A 19,576-nucleotide genomic window follows, 5' to 3' on the forward strand; every position below is an offset into this window, starting at 1 on the left:
TTGCGACGCTTGGCTGCCTGGCGGGAGAAGTGATAAAATAGTATATAGGGAATTGAGTTGTATTATTCGTCGTCACTTTTTTCATTTATTGCATATCGTGTCACCAGAGATTTTATTTTACATCATATATGTAAAAAGACACTCAATGCCTTTTTTCTCAGACCAGAACCAGAACTAATTGATAAATAGTTTTTGCAGGTAGCCTATATATGTATGAGTTGCGGATAGGTACGATAAAAATTGATAAGTTTTACAGTCCATCCTCAAGAACTACAAATAATCGAAATTTTATCAATCAAACTACATGGTAGAAAATCAGCATTTTAGATGCACATGTTTGTCTGTCAGCATCATCATAGTAGGTACAGTGATTGAAATGAGAGCGTTAAATCATACAACTACTAGGCTAAAGACAAAACCTGCATAATCATGTCAGATTATGATTTTAGAGAAGGCATTTCAAGTTGTCTTCAAATAACCCAAATACCATACTGGAAACAAATCATGTAACAAGTCATACTACAACGAGTCGAACGTCTCCCATTTGAGAGCGTTTTCGTACGCGTGAATGAGTGTTTTAGTCAGCCAGAAGAATTAGAATGAAAAATGTATATAACCCTGATACTGGAACTCACATTAACAACTGACCGACGTTGCGGTCTCAACCCAAGACCTTTTACTAAGTAACATACTTCCAATCCACGGCTAAATATTTATATGATTATGTGGATGCCTTATGTGCCACCCCGTTGTAACGTGAAAGAGAGCTCCCCCATGGCAGAAAGTCCGTTTCTCATTCATTTGTACAGGTAAGCCTCGCCCTAGATTTTGACCCACTTAGCTCAGGCTAAATATAACCGTTATAACAAAATGGAGGGTAGACTTTCTATAACATGGACCCCTACTCCAGCAGCGAGTGAGTGAATTTGGCATTAAATTTAAGATAATATATACATGATAAAATAATTACAATAGCATGTCACTAAAATGTTTGGTTTAGCACGTTAAGGCTGAAGATGTTTTTCCTCCCGGCAGTGCGATTTCAGAATTTGTATCCCCTCCTCTTCGTTTTGATGATAACGTTGAATCCATTGGTCAAGGAGAATATTGTAATATCTAGAAAAAAGAAATGAACTAATTAAGATTGTGATATCAATACCTTTCTAAAAGTGGAATTTTGACTTATTACATTAATTAGAAGAGTTGATTATCCTACACGTTAATCATATCAAGCACCGCTTCCATAAACCAAATGCTATTACACATTATAGTATGTGCAAGCAAAGATGCAAAAACAAAAATACTGATGGAAATCCTATGTCATTACCTTGGCCGCTCAAAGAATCTGTGATATATCTTAGTCTCTGGTGTTGGGAATATCCTTTCGAATTGTCCTCTTCGGTTGTTTTCGTCCACCGTTTCAATCAACATTCGCATATCATCGGGTGTGAGTGTATCCAGTATTGTAGATAGTGTCGTCTGCAATTGTGATAATATTTATCAGTTAAAAGTATTGTGGGGTATTCCATTTAACTTGGTTCTGTGAGTCACGCCATCTAATATCAAAAAGTGAGGTAATTTTTGTAGACTTATGCAAATGTTACACGTTGTGAGTGTCACCGGCGTGGTGATTGGTGTGTTATTTTTTATTTATTTATTTATTTATTTATTTTTTGCAAATTTGAAATGATCTACATGCATGTCAAAACAACCGAAACGTGGACCGTTAATATTTCTGAAAAGATCTGCTACGCCCTAGGAAATGATAGTCACATTATTCTAAAATGTTGTCTAAATTTTATAAAATCCACTGACTTTGATGCCAGATTGTGTTTTCAATGTACACGACTACCTTCCGCTCTCGATACATAAACATAGGCCCTTAGATTACCCCACCTGATCTGTGATGGTCGTGTACGTCTGATGTTTTTCCTTTTCTTCCTCGGTTAGCTGCTGTGTCCACAGTCTACGGTCCATGAGCAGGTTCTTGGGAACTGTCTCTGGGCTAAAAAGGAACAAGTGGGTGCGCAAAGCATTTATACGATTGCCTGCGTAATGCTGTTCGTATATTTATATGTATGATCCAATTTCAGTGTTCATCGGAAGGTTCTTAAAACCGGGACATACCTAGTAAGTATAGGCTCAGCCTCTGTGCCACAATTCATTTCCGATGAAAAAAGTCAATTCAAAAGACATGTAGTTACTCGGTGCTCATTTCATTTAAGTGTGATTTGAGACGACATACCAGAAATATCAATCAACTCAACATACCTTGTTCTCGGAAGTTCAACCCACTTCGATGCCAGGCTTGAGCGCATATTTGCTTATTTTGATAAATACATGTAGCTAATGGAAAAGGGGTTTTTAGCGGTTTAAGACTCTGTTACATTGGATTCAGATCTTTAATGATAACTGAATTTTATCAAAAGCTCAAAGATCCATTGGTTTATGTATTTTAGGACGTTCAGCACGGCTATTCAGTTTCATAATTTTGAAGATTTCTCTTCAGTCGCTGGAAAAAAATGAAATAGTTTACCTGTGTTTCAGATTTGGCAGCATGTCTACAGCTGGAATCTGAATACCAGCTAGGTTTAACATAGACGTCAGCAAGGGATCTATCAACTTAGTGAAGACATTTGTCGTGAACCTAAAAGAAGAAAAATACATTCAGACACAACCCTTATAATCACCTCCCGGAAAATATTTCTAGAACGTACTTATGAGGAACGTATAATTTGGTTGAAAAGATGGAAAAGCATTGGAAATGTAACTCAGTATAGTGTATACCACTTACCTAGGTGATACATTAACTTCCATAACCCACGGTTTCATGTTTCCATCGAGGAGAATATCAAAGGCAAATAATTCATGCACGCTGTACCGGTTCCTAATAAAGTGTTGGGTACTCCTTTGCATTGTATCCTCCCCACTAAAATAAAGTGACGTGTACGTACATGAATAAGATTACAACAACACGTTAACCTATATTGATAATGAAGAATATCATGTATCAAAAACATACGTGATGTAAACAAAAAGCTTTCACAGCTAAAAGGAAGGTTAAAGTCATTATGTCTACCTATGTTAAGTAAAACATTTCTTAAATGCAATGAAAAAAATCTGGGTGTCAATACCTTAGAACGGTTTTGATGACAAGGTCTTTGATTCTGTCCCAAATGGACCTGCGTTCCACCCCATAGTTCTCTTTTAAGTGGTCCCACAGCCATGTTAACGATCTGAAGAAGAATCTCAATTTTAATTCCCGGGGATCACGTCAACCTGCCCGCCCTTTGCTTCCGTGTATCAGTGCGGAATGTGGATGCACATGGGCCCTTCTGTGTGTGTGTGTGTGTGTGTGGGTGGGTGGGCTTGGGTGATGGGGCGCTCTTAGAGTTTTTTTTTTTTTTTTTTTTCAGCACTATTTCATTGATACTTTTAATGCTGTTATATTGAAGATCATTTGCAATAATTATATAATATAATTAACATCTAGAAAATGGGGTCCCTGAGGGTGCGCTGATATATTTTTTTTAATATTATTATTATTATTATTATTATTATTTAAATGTTGGGAAGATAAGGAATACTCAGTGGGTACCCATCAACACCATCTAGCTTACCAGTGTCAAGGGTATGATGATCAAACTAAACAATAAAAAGATAAATCGGGTACAATCCCTACAATGCGATCAGAACTCCCTGGGATACACTGTACGCAGGGGGCATTATGCCCATCCATATATCTGGATTTGTCCTTCAGGTGCATGCACCAGCGTCAGGTAGGCCGACGCGATCAAATAGCTTTTGTATGTCGCATAATAATCAGGTACTATTCTTTAAACAGCTATTGGACATTTCGTTGGCGAAATTTATTCTACTCCTGTAACATGGTATTGGTTAAAAGTAGTCACTGATAAATTTGGTAATTATATAAAAAATAAAATTTCAAAATAAACCGGAGGGAATATGCTTCCCCTCTATCTTTCATTCCCAGCAAGAGTGTTTGAACTAAATGCGCAACGTTTGGATAAAATATTAAAGGTACATTTGAGTTTTATTTATCAGAGAGACTTTTCTCAGAAGTACACACTTCTAAAGAAATGCCTGCGTATTTACACAATATTCCATAATCTAACTTCCCTGGAAATGATTGCATCGCATGTGAGAATATTCCTGATCTAAAGTAGAAACTTGCTTGCACATATTATGAGCTTCAACCGTGCCCTTTAATTTAATCTAATTGTTGTTCTAAGCATATTTACCGTCGATTTCCTTCTGCCAATTGTTCATCCATGTAGTATAGCGAGTTTTTATCGTTGATGTCTTTGTTTGTCAGATGTATTGCCCTGTTATTGATATCTTTCATAGTGTACCTGTACAAGAAATAGAATGATAAATAATTAATTAGAAACTCAGTGTCCACCCATGGACAGGGTGGACGTGGGTTTTAACCCATCCTTGGACATGTCAACCCTTTATCTGCATCTGCTGTCTCCCAGCTTGGCACTCAGCTAGGGTTAAGTACTTGGTCTGACAGTGAAAGATGGCACCAGTTTTGATGGGCATAACCCCAAACCAAATCCTAGTATATAAAAACAATCTACATGTGCACACATTCAAAGCAAATGTGAATTTGCAAATTCAATAAACAAACCTGCTTACCACGCTTTTTTTTTTATTTTGTGTTATTTTGAGGTGAGGGGACGTAGCTAATATGGAATAAAAGAAAGGGATAAAATTTATGCACTTACTTTTCAACTGATATCCTCACAAGACCCTCGGGGTTGACATATATCCGAAGAGGGTTAATACTGGTGACATGGACATATACCCTTAAATCAATCTTGGATCCGTTAACCAACAGTGGATTGGATATATACCTGTAGGAAATACCGATAAAATTAAAGACACTTTAAAGTTACAAATATACTCTCGATGCCTATCCTTTCTATATATTTCATATTAATCATACATTATAATTTAGTCTTAATACATGCACACAGAATGATAGTCGCAGGTCATATAATGTACGTATAAATAATATTTACAAACAACGGCACGAGAGCAAAAGAACACACTTCATCCTAATATATCGAATAACAAGAAGCTGCAACCATCAAATCACAAGCACTAAGAAGTACCGTGTATTCAGTTTCAAAAAATAAAAAAAAAATAAAAAAAAACATCAACCACTGCATAAATTTCTATGTCCTGTTTAATTTAAAGTAGTTTGAAATAACCCTCTTACCTTTGAACAACGGTGTGTTCCTTTTTGGGAACCTTCTTCCAGTCTTGGACTACTTCAATCCCTCTTCCCCCAAACGCGCACGGCTGTATGAAGATATGAAATAATCGGTTTTACATGAAGTTACCTTCTCCAAAGTAAAGTGTCTTCTTCGCTGCTAAAACATTTAATAAACCAATACTGGAGTATGTGGATAAACCACGGAACGCCCACTTACAAACCAATTTTTTTTCTAGACGGACGCACTCATTGCCATCCTATCAAAGCATCAGCTATTTTTCGGTCAACTTACCCCGCCTACCACCATAATTTGGAACCAGATGAAACAATTTAGGAAGATCTTTATAAGGCACTGTAGACACAAACTTGGGCTGTACATTATTTACGCTATAGCTTGTCCTAATTCATACTTGTGAGCTGATATTTGTTTTTGCTCACGAATCATATTTTAAAGTTGTTTAAACAAAAGTATATTACCTCTTTGATCGGATGACTTTGTGTTCGGATAGCGGTACGACAAGAATGTCTAGGAACTGATGTCCGTTCCCCATTGCTTTGTACGGTTGACATTCGTCCCTTATACTCCGACCTACCCTATCCTGGCTAATCATATGAGACCCCGGACTTTCAATTTTAGGACTGACATTCCTGTCACACCAGTATGTCCACCTCTGGGGAGGGGAGGGGGGGTGTAAACGTGAATTCTACCCCGTCCGTGGACAACCAGTCCCTCATATAAACTTAACAGTTACATTTTTATTCCCTTTTGGTTTGTACTCTATCACTTTATTAAGGCGAAGTAAAATAAATAATTCATTTTAAATATTCTTATTAAATATAAGACAAATATATATTTCTGTGTGTATACCAACCGGTTTCAAGAGCCAGGTCCGGTGTTTGTCGCTGCTATTCCATGCTCTCTTCAGAGCAACCTTGTCTTCTGGTAAAACAAACGTCTCTGGGAAGATCCCATAGTCTTCTTCGCCGTATTTTGCTTTGAACCTTTGAAGATTACGCCCTAGTTGATCTTTGCAACCCAAGGCCCAACTGTCTGGGATGTGGTTGAACTGAAGAGGAAAGTGATATATGACCATTCATTGTACATCCAATTCTACTCAATGCATATGGCCTTGAGGCGCGTGCTTTTGAATTGACATTCATCTTTGACATATAGTCATCTCAGTATTGAAAGGGCATATCTTAATTATCTATATTAACATTCAATAATAAAATAACGCTGCCGTAGGTAATGTCGCAATCTGAGTCAACTTAAAGTTTGATGTTATGATATCCCTCTGTCACAGTTGTCTACACTCCGCATTTATAAATATAATCTACACATATAAGTTGTAGGAAGAAAGCTGAACTTTGGAAGCTATTTAGTTATTTGCAAAAATATGGAATAGATTTTCCCCACCTTTTGGTGCGGTAGGACGGACAGATAGTCCCTCGCCATGTTGATTTGATAGGGCAGACCGTAAAATACTGTGTATTCCCACACATCTTTATGTACATGTAAAACCAAAAGATTGAATTACAAGCAAATAAATAAAAACAAATATAAACAATATAAGCAAATAAAATAACATACTTCTGTAGACGTAATAATGATAACAAATGAATTAATACGTGAGACAAACCAGTCGATTGGTTTATACATAAATGCCTAAGAAAACAAGAAATATATTGATCAATTATACAGACTGTTTTGGCATACAGTGCACACAGTTTAAATACGTAACAGAGTTTTCTGTCCATGTAAAATATACCGTTGGATTACAATGTACATGTACCGTTTGAATTTTTCTACATTTTATAGCACTATAATTACACATGTAGCGGACAGTGCTATAATTGTGCATGCATTTACAGCACTCTGAAACATCCTGTGGAAGCATGGTATATTGTTCATATTAACTGCACCGGTAAAAAAATGTAACTGCGTGTTATTTTGGAATCGTACCTTGAGTTTGGGTAAACCCAGATAAAGAAACGTAAAAGGCAATAGGTGAAGATGGGCTAGCATAATACTTTAAACGGTCTCGTATTGTTTGGGGAAGTTCCTCAACTGAAACATGGCATAAGATAATTATGTTAATTTAGTGTGACGTGTGTACATGCAAGATACACTGTACCAGTACACATATGCACATATATATAATTATGTACCTAGATCGATACTGTACTGAAATGCGGATCAAACTCACAACATTTTGGTGCACTAATATTCACAGATGTAAGTCATAAGAAAATCTGGCCCTCTTACAGACTACAATTCCCCTCACAAAAATATTATAACTACCGGTAATGTACCTATGAATTACGAAAAGCAAAGGATAGGGCAAAATTGTTGGCTTATCTTACAAAAATACCCTTTACCTTTTTGATCGGGCCTAACAAAGTTAATTGTTGGCGGCACGTTTGAAAATAAACTTGGTGTTAAGGCGGGTAAAACGTTGTCCTTGACTTCAATTTCCTCTGCAATTCCTTCAGTAAAAAGTGACACTGGCTTGCCTGAAGAACAGTCGGATATCCGGGCCGATGGCCCCTGCTCTCCATCTATGTGTAACTTGACCGGGCATTCGTTTAATGGTGCGCTATGTGTAGTCGGACTCTCACCTTTTGAGTAAAATGTCCAAACATGATTCTGTTGTCATTGTACTATGTGTAGTAACTCCTATTTTCATGATATTAAAAATAGATTTTGACAGATTACATTGACAGAGATAATATTTTTAATTTACTAATTTTTTTTTCGAAAAATCACAAACCGGAAAGATGGGAATATGGATAACCATATTCTCTATTTAATGTTGAATATCTGGACTGGGATTTGAAATATTCTCGTCAGCAATATCGATACAATGGTCATCAACTAACTTATTTTCCTATAACGTACCTGAAACATTTGCGCTGTTGGCTAAAAGTAGTATAACAGTAACACAAATGCAACAATCCATGATACTTCTGGTCATCTTCACCAAGGCTGACTCCATGTTTTCAGCCTAAAGTGTGCGAGTGGTTGAATAGTACCAGAAAAAAATATAGTCGTTCAGATATACACGCATACTAATATAACGTTGACAGGGGCGTCGGAGACCCAAACGTGTAATCAGCAAAAGATAACATGGCAATTAAGGTGAGTGGAAACAAAACGCATCTGATAAGTCTTTACTCTTGAATATATATTTGCTCTCGGCTGGATAACCGCGGTGTTGGGTTTAGGACAGATTGCTCACTTGAGTCAATTAACAACGTTAACTGACCTATTATCCAGGCCCAAAGACGGCGGCTATATTCACTGGCTATCTTTTAATTGGTTTGGAAGACAGATAAACAGCGTTAATTATTCTATTAACAGTCACTTTATAGCACCTGTAAATCATACTACTGCATATAAACGGCACACGGGAAATGCTATCGGTATCTGTAGACATCACCCAGTCTGATAGCCTATAATAACAATTGCGGTACATGTTTCATGATTTACATGTACGAGTCGCAGAGTTGTATAGAAAAAAAGGTGAAAGCGATTTTCGGCTGGTTTGCACGTGGACCCGGTTGCAGGAACTGTGTATAATATTATACCACAGATAAGATGACTACCTTTGCAGTCATCCTGTATACATTCTATGATATCAAATGATATTGATCAATAGCATCTGGAAAAAGACGTCGCCAGATCCAATGCATTGTAATTGCATTCTATTGCTTGTCGATTGTATGTTAATGCTTATTTCTACAGCTCCTCTTTTACATCCAATACTCTTTATTAGGGCCAGAGGCAAGTATACAGTACGTACCTCCCTCTCTCTCTCTCTCTCTCTCTCTCTCTCTCTCTCTGTGTGTTCGAGTACGAATATTGGGGGGATTTGTGTCAACTTTTGTCAGTGCTCTTTATTTCTTTACTGCACACATTTTAGTCTTCCTCTCAATAGTAAAACCATCTAGATCATTAAAATAGTCCACGTCAAATGACCTAATTAAGTTTTCTAATGCTAACTTCATTATACATGTATCTTGTCAATCTACTTCCTTCAAGGTGTATTAAACGGCTTTGTATGCCCTTGCGTCCTTCTCGAATCACCTTGGCTCAGTTAAAATTTATATATTTAGCTGTCTAATTATTACTCCGCCAAGGAGGTTAAGTTTTCACCCCTGTTTGTTTGTCTGTCTGTTTGTTTGCTTGTTTGTCATCAACATAACATATGGACCAGTTTTGATGAAATTTTCAGGGTAGGTCGGAAATGGGTTCACTAAGAAGTGTTTAGCATTTGGTGGTGATCCGGATCAATAATCAATCAATAATCAATAATCAAAAAACAATCATCAACATAACTCAAAAAGTATTGGACCGATTTTGATGAAATTTTCAGGGTAGGTCAGAAATGGGTAAACTTAGAAGAGTTACGTTTTTGGTGATGATACAGATCAATAATCAATCAATAATCAAAAATCAATCATCAAAAATCAATCATCAACATAACTAAAAAAATTATGGACCGATTTTGATGAAATTTTCAGGAACTGTCAGAAGTGGGCCAAGGAAGAGATGATTAGTTTTTGGTGGTGGTCCGGATCAATAATCAATCAATAATCAATAACAATAAAAATCGCTGCCTTGGCGGAGGTCTGCGCTCTCGGAGTTCTTTTTTAGTTATTATTATTATTGTTATTATTATTATTATTACATTTATCCCCTTGTATAAGATAAATCCCATTTACAATACTATCAGTAACCAAATCGATTTGAATGGCATAAATGCACAGGCGAGCACAAACCAGCATTGTTATTTCTATTTCGCATTGAAACATTTAGATGCTGTTACCATGATAAAGCTGTAAAAGTGATTTAATCCTAAATGTATATACATTGATTGTGGGATAGAGCTAATGGCAATACTATTGTCACTTGGATCGTTAAGGCTGAAGATGTTTTTCCTCCCGACAGTACGACTCTAAAATTTGTATTCCCTCCTCTTCGTTTTGATCGTAGCGTTGAATCCACTGGTCGAGTAGGATATTGTAATATCTAGAAAAAATAAATTAAAAATCACTATTTTGTGGTATCGACAACTTTGAAAAATGGAACATAAAAATGGATTCATAATTATGTTAATCAGAAGAAGCACCTACACTACACGTCAGTCATGTCACGTGCCGCTTCCATATCCAGATGCTACTTAACATTATATCAACTACCAAGCATGATGAAAAAAAACTACTGTTGGGAATTCCATGTAATTACCTTGGCCGCTCAAAGAATTTGTGATATATCCTAGTCTCTGGTGTTGGGAATATCCTTTCGAATTGTCCTCTTCGGTTGTTGTCGTCCATTGTTTCAATCAACATTCGGATATCATCGGGTGTGAGTGTATCCAGTATTGTAGGTAGGGTCATCTGCAATTGTGATGATAACTGTTACTGGTAATTCCATAACAAGCAAAAAATAAGGTAAGTCACAATTATACAAAAATATACAATATGTAGGCACCACTGACCTGATTCGCTTATTCAGAATTATCCATGTTAAAGCAACCATAGCTTGGACCGTAAATATTTTCGCCAAGAAATGGCGCGCCCTTGGATTATACAGTCACACTGCAAAATACATGTGTTGTCTAAAATGAATTGAATACCATGATTAAGACGCCTCGTCACTTGCTTAAGGGTTTTATTGCAAAGAAACAATATATATATGCGAGCAAATTAACTCACCTCATCTTTGATGGTCGTGTATGTCTGATGTTTTTCCTTTTCTTCCTCAGTCAGCTGTTGTGTCCACAGTCTACGGTCCATGAGAAGGTCTTTGGGAACTGTCTCTGGGCTTATGTAAAAATGTGAAGTTGCAAAACAATTACCTGCATGTAGACGGTAATTAGTTAAGTGAAATTTGTCAGAAGAATGACATACCATGGCGTTCTCCAACTGTTTTGCCTATAGTGCAATGCTAATCCCGTAAAAACACGTGTACAATGATCGTGCAAGTCCAATCAATTAAAACTGAGGCCCAACCGTTTGCCTCAAAACAAGTAAGGCAACGGAATGGGGTTTGCAACGAACAGTTTGGAAATTCCATCGCATGTTTTTTAAACGTTTAATTTTCAAAGTAAATAAATAAAAACCGCAGATACCTGTACTATATAATAGTTCTAAATAAAATGGTGCATTTACTTATATTTTTGGGGAAGTTCGACAAGATTGTTTAATTAGCCCTAAATAGCTTTCTAAAGCCGTTTGATAAAACGAAGGCTGTTACCTGTGTTTCAGTTTTGGCAACATGTCTACAGCTGGGATCTGAATACCAGCTAGGTTTAACATAGACGTCAGCAAGGGATCCATCAACTTAACAACTATGTTCTTATCGAACCTAAAATAATAAAATATGTATTAAGAAAGTCCGTAGAATCAACCCAGTACAAAATTCTAAAATATATGTATCGATCAAGCACGTTGGCCGCGCATTTTCATGAAAGGGTGAAGTATTATCAATTAAGCTGGGTCGTTTTGAGATGCTCATTATTTGAGAAAAATATGATAATTTTGGTCGCTGACACCATTCTCTTTGAGTTCGGACGTACCTGAATGTACGTAATTTCTGTCTTAATTTATGTATACAAACAAAGATACTCCCTGTGGCAGTAGGCGTACAGATATTGATTTTTAAAAAGATATAAATAAACATAATGGTATATTGAGAACGTCGTGGGCCCGTTTTAGAAAAAATGCGACTTTTTCTAGTCCAATATTTAGTATAATTGTTACCAAATAACAACATTTTACAGGTAATTTTTCCACACGCTAAGACTCAATACAAAATGCACACATAATTTGAAAAGACAACCCCCCCCCCCCCGACAGGGAATAAAATATTATGAAACACACATCAGGCATTTGAAAGTGTTGTTTCTACACATGTTCTTATTATGATAATGATGTTATCGCGTGCTTAGGTACTTCAAATGTTGCAGGGTCTTATGAGTTACAACCTGTATACTTTGCTCAGCTACTAAATAAACTTAAAACGAAAGTAACGTGCGCGGGTACATTCGATATAAAGGGTGTTCTGTTATTTCCCCATGCCATTGGATCATCTTTGAAATTATGAAATGATGGAATAAGTAAAGTAGTCTAGCTCACTATATCCTAAAGTGTATATCACTTACCTGGGTGATACATTAACTTCCATAACCCACGGTTTCATGTCTTCATCGAGAAGAATATCAAAGGCAAATAATTCATGCACGCTGTACCGGTTCCTAATAAAGTGTTGGGTACTCCTTTGCATTGTATCCTCCCCGCTAAAATAAAGTGACAGGTACAGTGTATATATATTAGACGACAAAGATTTGTTAACTAAATGCTAAGGTAAGAATTGTATGTATCAAAATAAGTGATGAATACAACCGAAGCGCATAAATAAGAAGACCCTATGACACGTAGTCCTTCTATCTATAATAATAACAATGATAATAATATGTTACCTCAGAATAGTTTTGATGACAAGGTCTTTGATTCTGTCCCAAATAGGTTCGCGTTCCACTCCATGGTTCTCTTTTAAGTAGTCCCAAAACCACGTTAACGATCTAAAGTAGAAAGAAGCTTATTTTAATTTGTATCAATATTGAAAAGGACGTGTTATTAGACATGGTAATCCAATGTAACAAAATAATACATTAGAAAAATAAGGTAAACAAAGAAGATTCGACGGGCACTCCCCTGCGAAAGTACCCTGTACAAGGGGGCTTTGTGCCCCCCCCCCCCCCCAAAAAAAAAAAATGTCTGGGCTTAGCTGTCTTTCAGCTGCACGCATCAGCCTCAGGCACATCGACGCGCTCAAATATGTAACGTAACATTTGAGTTTAATTTCTTTGAAAGACTTTTTCCAGAAGCACACATCTATAAACATGTACCCCGAGTAATTTAAACACTGCATTCTAAACTATCCTTGAAACGCTTGTAACGAATGCTAGAATATACCGGTGCATGTACGATTCACTATAATCTACTTAAGTAGCTTACAAGGTATGACACAGTAACATATATGCCCTATTACGAACTTCAACCATGTTCTTAAATTGGGCCGTTCTAAGCATATTTACCGTCGATATCCTTCTACCATTTTTTCATCTATGTAGTATACCGAGTTCTTTGAATTGACGTTTTCGTTTGTCAGATGTATTGCCCTGTTATTAAGATCTTTCATAGTGTACCTGTGCAACAAACAAATAAACATGTGAAAAAAGAAAGAAAGAACGACACCGTGATCGCCTACGGACCTCGTGCATCAGGCCTTAATGGCTGTCTCCCTCTCTCTTGGCACTCTGCAGGGATAAAGTACTTGGTCTGGCAGTGAAATATCTTACCTAGACCAAAACCTAGTATATAAAAGCAAGATACATGTACATGCATTCCCATCAAATACGAATATGCAAATTTTATTAAACAAACCTATCCGCCATGTCTTTTTGTTAAGTTTGAACTTGACACAAAAGGGTGTAAATAGCAAAAAAAAAAAAAAAAGGGATAAATACACTCACTTTTCAACCGATATCCTTACAATGCCCTCCGGGTTGACATATATTCGAAGAGGGTTAATACTGGTGACCTCGACGTACACCCTTAAATCTATCTTGGATCCGTTGACTAAGAGTGGATTGGATATATACCTGGCGAGAATTACGTTAGAGTTAAATATATATTACAGGAACAAATATACTGGCGATTTCCATATTTTCTATATATTTAACTGTATTCATTATACATTAAAATATAGGTATGAGGCTACTTAAGATGGCTCATGAAATGCACAAATACTAATTCCATAAGATAGGGTGTACGCTGACAAAATGTATTTGATTTTGATTCCATAAGCAATTAAGTATTCTACTTTTGACTAAAGCTTTATGTTATCAAGAATATAGGAACGGCCAGGTAACAGAATTAGAAGGAATCAGGTGTTCAACGTTTGTTTTGGTATATATATTAAAAGTAGAAGTGTTTTTCCTGTACGAGTATATATCATATATGACAAAAAGAAAAAAGAACATCAGCTATTTTGCCCCGACCGGTTTCATTCTTTCTTCAGGGTTTTTTGTTTATTTGCTACTGCAAGTTAATACATAAATTAAATTTGAGCTAGGGAGCCATCTAACATTTAAAAATGGCCTTACATTTAGAATTAAACACCCATTCACTTGCACTAGCTCAAATTTAATTTATGTATTAACTTGCAGTGGATGCGGTGAGAACTATATAGGACAAACTGGAGACACTCTCCGACATAGAATGACCGTTCACAGACAACAAATAAGACAACCTAAATATCAGTGCACGTCTGTGAGTGGACACATTAGGGAATGCTCTATGAACAAAAACAAGGACTTTACGGTATTCCCATTTTATAAATTCACTAGGGAAACAACCCAAACAGAAAGGGAAACGAAAGAAAATCTATTCATTAATAAGTATAAACCTACATTGAATAGATAATAGTATTGGTAAAAGCAACAATTAAACACCCATTGTTACAGACGTCACATTTTAACCTTTATGACATCACCTAGTAACAAATAAACAAAAACCCCTGAAGAAAGAATGAAACCGGTCGGGGCAAAATAGCTGATGTTCTTTTTTCTTTTTATTATATATTCCCCCCCCCCCCCCCCCGGCTTCCAACCCGAGCGTTTTCACTCTTAAATTAACACACCTAATGGTAGCTGTAGGCCCAATCATGGGTTAATATTTGCAAGCAACGATACGAGATAGAAAGAGCACATTTCTTCCCAATATAATAAATCACTACAAACAACATAACGTCAAATCACAAGCATCAAGAGGTACTTTCTATTCATTTTCAACAATGAGCAAAACAACCATTATTGCATACATTTTTAATTACTTGTTTAAATGAAGTTGAACCTTACTTTTGAACAACGATGAGTTCCTTTTTGGGAACCTGTTTCCAGTCCTGTACTACTGTAATCCCATTTCCCCCAAATGTGCATGGCTATATAAAGAAAAGAAATAATCCAATTAAAACAAACCATTATCTCAAATTTAAAGCGTCTTTTTCGCCAAAAAAAAAAAACATTTGAATGAATCAACACCGCAGTATTCTCGGGGTTTCCCCCAGAACAGCCACTCCCAAAACGTGTTCCACGTTTACCGGACGGACGGACGTCTTGCTAACTTTGCAAAGCAGCAATTATCGTTTTACTTGAACCTACTTTCGTCTTCTATCTAAGCACTAATGATAAAAGCATGTCTGCACAACACCAGTTTGAATTTCAAAATCCACATTAGCTTTCAACCAGTTGAAGCAATTTCAGAAGTACACCTTTACACGGCTGTATACAGACCCTCATTTGGGCTATGATGAACAATACAACCATAGGCTACTGTCACAATTCATACTGATATTTGGTTTTGCTCACTTAATATATGAATTATTTTTGATGAAAGTATCAAGCCTCCTTGATCGGATTACATTGTGATCAGATGTCCGCTTCTGGAGCGAAAAGACGTGGGCTCTACCACCCCGTTCGTGGACATACCGGTCCTTCAGACTTAAAAAGTTGCATTTTCCCCGTGTTCTTTTATCCTATCATTGTGCTAGAACCAAGTAAAATGAATGTTCAAGTTTAAACATTGGGCAGTCTATCTAAAGCAAAGATATATTCATAAATATCTATGTCTATATGTTTACAAACCGGTTTCAGGATCCAGGTCCGGTCTTTGCCACTGGCATCCCATTCTCTTTTCAGAGCATCCTCGTCTTCTGGTAAAACAAACGTCTCTGGGAAGAACCCATATTCGTCCTCGCCGTATTTTGCTTTGAACCTTTGAAGATTACGCCCAAGTTGATCCTTGCAACCCAAGGCCCAACTGTCTGGGATGTGGTTGAACTGAAGAGGGAATCCATATACAACCATACTTCCAATATTTTTAATGTTAAAGGTCTTTTAGGCACGTGCGTTTGAAATGAATTTCACTTTCTGAAGATACTCTTGGATTTGAAACGGATATCTTATTACTCAGACAGTTTATTTACAGTCAATAAATATAATAACACTTCCGTAATACAGCATTGAAATCTGAGTCAACTAAAGGTTCAGTGACATAACATCCATTTTATGTGGTATATAAACAGTGGCCTGCAGTTTGTCTTCATAAATAAGATCTACAACTGTTATCTACAAAAAGAAACCCGAAATACGGAAGTTATTGAGTAAACTGTAAAAAATGTCGAATAGTTGTTTTTTTCTTACCTTTTGGTACGGAAGGACCGACAGATAGTCCCTCGCATTGTTGATTTGATAGGGTAGACCGTAAAATATTGTATATTCGTACACATCTAAAACCAAAGGGTTAAAATACAGGCAAATAAAACATTAAGTAAAATAGATAAAATCGGTAGTAATTGAATAAATTATAAAGTCGCTTGAGAGATACACAATTGTTATTACAAAGATGTACATGTATTAGTATTAGCAATACTACAATTAAAAAGACAATGTTTATAACAGATAGGTCAAAACACATTGGGTAAATAAACTTATAAAAATAATTAACAAAACATACAACTCATTTTCAATTAGCAATTGGCAACTTAAACATAAAAATACATTTCATTTATGAAAGCTGTAACGCTTGACTGTAGATCTCTCTAAACATATCCTAAATAAACCGTGAGCAGATTGCTGTTACAAGGAAACAGTCTTTTCTGTGCTGTGAAAATACTGCAACAATGAATGCAGAGCATTTGCATAAGAACTATCTGCTTGCCATTGAACAGTGTCTAATCAAATGAATTGACGTAAAGTGATATCGCACTTTGAGTTGGGGTGAATCCAGACAGAGAGGCGTACGTTGTAACAGGTGAAGATGGGCTAGCATAATACTTCAAACGCTCTCGTATTGTTTGGGGAAGTTTCTCCACTGAAACATAAGACACAGATGATAATGTTAACTTAGTGTGACGGTTATTCATGCAGAGTATGTGCAGTTTTTCTTTTTTCTTTGTCTCACGTACTGAGGTCAAAATTCTACTAAAATTCGGAACAATCTCTCGATATTTGGGTTCACTGCTATTCATACATGTAAAACCGATCTCACGCTTGCTTAAAATTTCACCGAAAGAATTCAACAAAAGCATTTTTCCCCTTGCAATCATCTCTCTCTCTCTCTCTCTCTCTCTCTCTCCTATTGTTTTGATAGAACAACTCTTTAGCAATCTCCAAAAAAGGAAATAATATTCAAATAGTATAATTTTTCAAGTCCTTATAAACATGTACATGTATCAGTCACACTTGGACACGGTAAATGTATTACACCAACTACAGGGAATTAATTCACCGTATTGACAAATCATGTCTCTGTAAAACTGAAGAAAGAGAAAGACAATTTTGGGATTATTTTACAAAAATACCTCTTACCTTGTTGATCAGGCCTTACAAAGTTAATCGTTGGCGGCACGTTTGAAAATAAACTAGGCGTCAAAGCGGGTAATACGGTGTTCTCGACTTGAATGTTTTCTGCAATATGAGGGCTTGGAGGACAGTCAGCTAACCGCTCCGATGACCCTCGACCCGAATTTGCCTTGACTGGACAGCTGTTCTCTATTATGGTTGCTCTTTCACCTTGTAAGAAAATAATACATATTTAGTTGTGTTGTTTTTATCGCTTTGATGCATAACAGAAACACAGTGTAAGTAAGTCTGCAGCGCACTACCTAGTGGTACGCGGAAGACCGGTAACTAAATTAATAGTGTCGGATATATTTTAATACAGGCCCGTAGCCAGGTGGGTTCGGGGGGTTCGAAAGAACCACCCTTTCTGCTGGAAAAGGTCCACTCTGGGTAAAATTTAACCTATGTACTTGAGGATTTTGAGGTAAAAGGTCCACTTTTTCAGAAAACAAACCCCCTCTGAAATTGCTGGCTACGGGCCTGTAATACAAATAAAATTATCAGTAACAATAAAACCTGTGCAGGAAACGTACCTGAGGCACTTGTACTGGTGGATAAAACCAATGTGACAGTTACACAAATTACATAATCCATGATATTTCTGGTCTTCTTCGTCTAGGTCGACTCAATGTTTCTAACCTTCGATATTGCGTTACTTGCGTTATTGTTACTTGCGTTACTTGTGTACCTGGCTTAATATACTGTTTTATCAGAAAGAAATGTCGCACGGCTGCACATGCATACAACGTTGATACGGGAGTAGGGAGGGAAGCCTGTAATTAGTGTGATATTACAAACCAAGCTGCAACGAACTTAAATGCATCTAATAAGTCTGCTGTCAACTTTAATATATGTGTACACTCAACGGAGCCAACTATATGTTATGTATTGGACAGGCTGTTCACCTGAGTCAATTCTAACTACATTTTGATACCACTACATACCATATTTAAATAACATTCACAGCATGTAAACGACACACGGGAAAATTACAGGGATAGAAATCAGCCCGATATGTATCTCAGTAAATGGATTGCGAGCTTAAGGGTCGCATGGGAAATACATGTACACGCTTGTTGCGTTCGGGTGGACGCCACGGAAACACCTTTGCCAGCACTGTGGCCTACTATTTTACCTCGTATATAGGATGTAGGCTCAATGACCATCCAACACCATAAAATGAGGAAATCATTTAATTTTTTTATGTTTATAAGATTGTGTGTTTTCCATTCAAGTAATTCCCAGGAAGTAAATTTTGCAAAAAACATATTTGGGAAATAATTCCGAGGAGAAGATTCCATTTCTTTTATGCTGAACGCGGTGTACAGCTTGCATGACTTGGTGCTATACCGGAAAGCTAAGGAATCAATTCAAATTTTGTCACTTTTATTGATGAGCCTGCCCAGAACGTTCCCAGTTAGATGATTTCAGATGCTTTTATTTTCATTTTGTTTTACACCTAGTTTACGTTCGACTTCGCCTGTGACGTTCTAGGGCACGGTGAGAGTCAAAGCGCTTCACGCCTTGGTGGTTTTAGATTTGAGTAGTCTGCCATTTCAAAGGGCGGCTGTTGTCCCCGGCTCTACATGACCATATGAATAGTCTTGGTAGGCAGGGCCCAATGGGGAGGGCATAAAATACAAAATATGTGATAAGGTAAACAAATAGTGGCGACGTGACTTAAAAAAAATAGTTTCCTCGCTGATAATCGTCCCAAGAGGACAGCACTTTTCGTTGAAAGGGCAGTATGACATGGAATGCGCCATCCCGGCCGCGGGTTAGGTACTGACTTATTTCAAGTTTGATCTGTTGCGTAGCTAGTGAAGAGATGAGGGCAATGACCATCCCCGCCTAAGAGTCA

The 19,576-nt window shown here is 36.9% G+C and overlaps 2 protein-coding genes across 5 annotated transcripts; both read right to left on the bottom strand.

The window, feature by feature from the left end:
• Window positions 1-72: 72 nt before the first annotated feature.
• On the bottom strand, window positions 73-8,358 carry LOC106164765 (tubulin monoglutamylase TTLL4). Of its 3 annotated transcripts, none has more exons than XM_087013455.1 (14): window positions 8,145-8,356; window positions 7,625-7,864; window positions 7,209-7,313; window positions 6,663-6,748; window positions 6,118-6,312; window positions 5,249-5,331; window positions 4,752-4,880; window positions 4,263-4,373; window positions 3,135-3,236; window positions 2,795-2,929; window positions 2,537-2,647; window positions 1,897-2,005; window positions 1,328-1,479; window positions 73-1,116 (listed from the first exon to the last, which is right to left on the bottom strand). In XM_087013455.1, exons 1-14 carry the CDS (start codon window positions 8,239-8,241, stop codon window positions 1,005-1,007), a joined length of 1,767 nt encoding a protein of 588 aa, XP_086869581.1. In that variant the 5' UTR covers window positions 8,242-8,356; the 3' UTR covers window positions 73-1,004. The 3 variants fall into 3 exon arrangements, with proteins under 3 accessions (XP_086869581.1, XP_013398234.2, XP_086869582.1); XM_013542780.2 differs by having other exon boundaries at window positions 1,328-1,485; XM_087013456.1 differs by lacking the exon at window positions 7,209-7,313 and having other exon boundaries at window positions 1,328-1,485; window positions 8,145-8,358.
• A 1,533-nt stretch (window positions 8,359-9,891) lies between these two features.
• Window positions 9,892-18,532, bottom strand: LOC106165182 (tubulin monoglutamylase TTLL4). 2 transcript variants are annotated; one of them, XM_087013457.1, is made up of 14 exons: window positions 18,249-18,531; window positions 17,683-17,886; window positions 17,081-17,185; window positions 16,516-16,601; window positions 15,958-16,152; window positions 15,172-15,254; window positions 13,786-13,914; window positions 13,348-13,458; window positions 12,730-12,831; window positions 12,412-12,546; window positions 11,505-11,615; window positions 10,964-11,072; window positions 10,494-10,645; window positions 9,892-10,277 (listed from the first exon to the last, which is right to left on the bottom strand). In XM_087013457.1, exons 1-14 carry the CDS (start codon window positions 18,307-18,309, stop codon window positions 10,166-10,168), a joined length of 1,695 nt encoding a protein of 564 aa, XP_086869583.1. In that variant the 5' UTR covers window positions 18,310-18,531; the 3' UTR covers window positions 9,892-10,165. The 2 variants fall into 2 exon arrangements, with proteins under 2 accessions (XP_086869583.1, XP_086869584.1); XM_087013458.1 differs by lacking the exon at window positions 13,348-13,458 and having other exon boundaries at window positions 18,249-18,532.
• Window positions 18,533-19,576: the final 1,044 nt, after the last annotated feature.

Source organism: Lingula anatina, chromosome 5, assembly GCF_051362555.1.
Source record: "Lingula anatina isolate TDL-2025a chromosome 5, LinAna3.0, whole genome shotgun sequence".
NCBI classification, from domain to species: domain Eukaryota; kingdom Metazoa; phylum Brachiopoda; class Lingulata; order Lingulida; family Lingulidae; genus Lingula; species Lingula anatina.

Coding starts and splice junctions, on each gene's coding strand:
- LOC106165182 (XM_087013457.1), bottom strand. CDS start 18,309: ATGGATTATGTAATTTGTGTAACTGTCACATTGGTTTTATCCACCAGT. Junction 13,915..15,171: donor GAACTCATCGTTGTTCAAAA/GTAAGGTTCAAC, acceptor AATTCTCGCCAG/GTATATATCCAATCCACTCT. Junction 12,832..13,347: donor ATGGTAGAAGGATATCGACG/GTAAATATGCTT, acceptor TTTCTACTTTAG/ATCGTTAACGTGGTTTTGGG.
- LOC106164765 (XM_013542780.2), bottom strand. CDS start 8,241: ATGGAGTCAGCCTTGGTGAAGATGACCAGAAGTATCATGGATTGTTGC. Junction 7,865..8,144: donor CAACAGCGCAAATGTTTCAG/GTACGTTATAGG, acceptor TTTACTCAAAAG/GTGAGAGTCCGACTACACAT. Junction 5,332..6,117: donor GGACCTGGCTCTTGAAACCG/GTTGGTATACAC, acceptor ATCTTCATACAG/CCGTGCGCGTTTGGGGGAAG.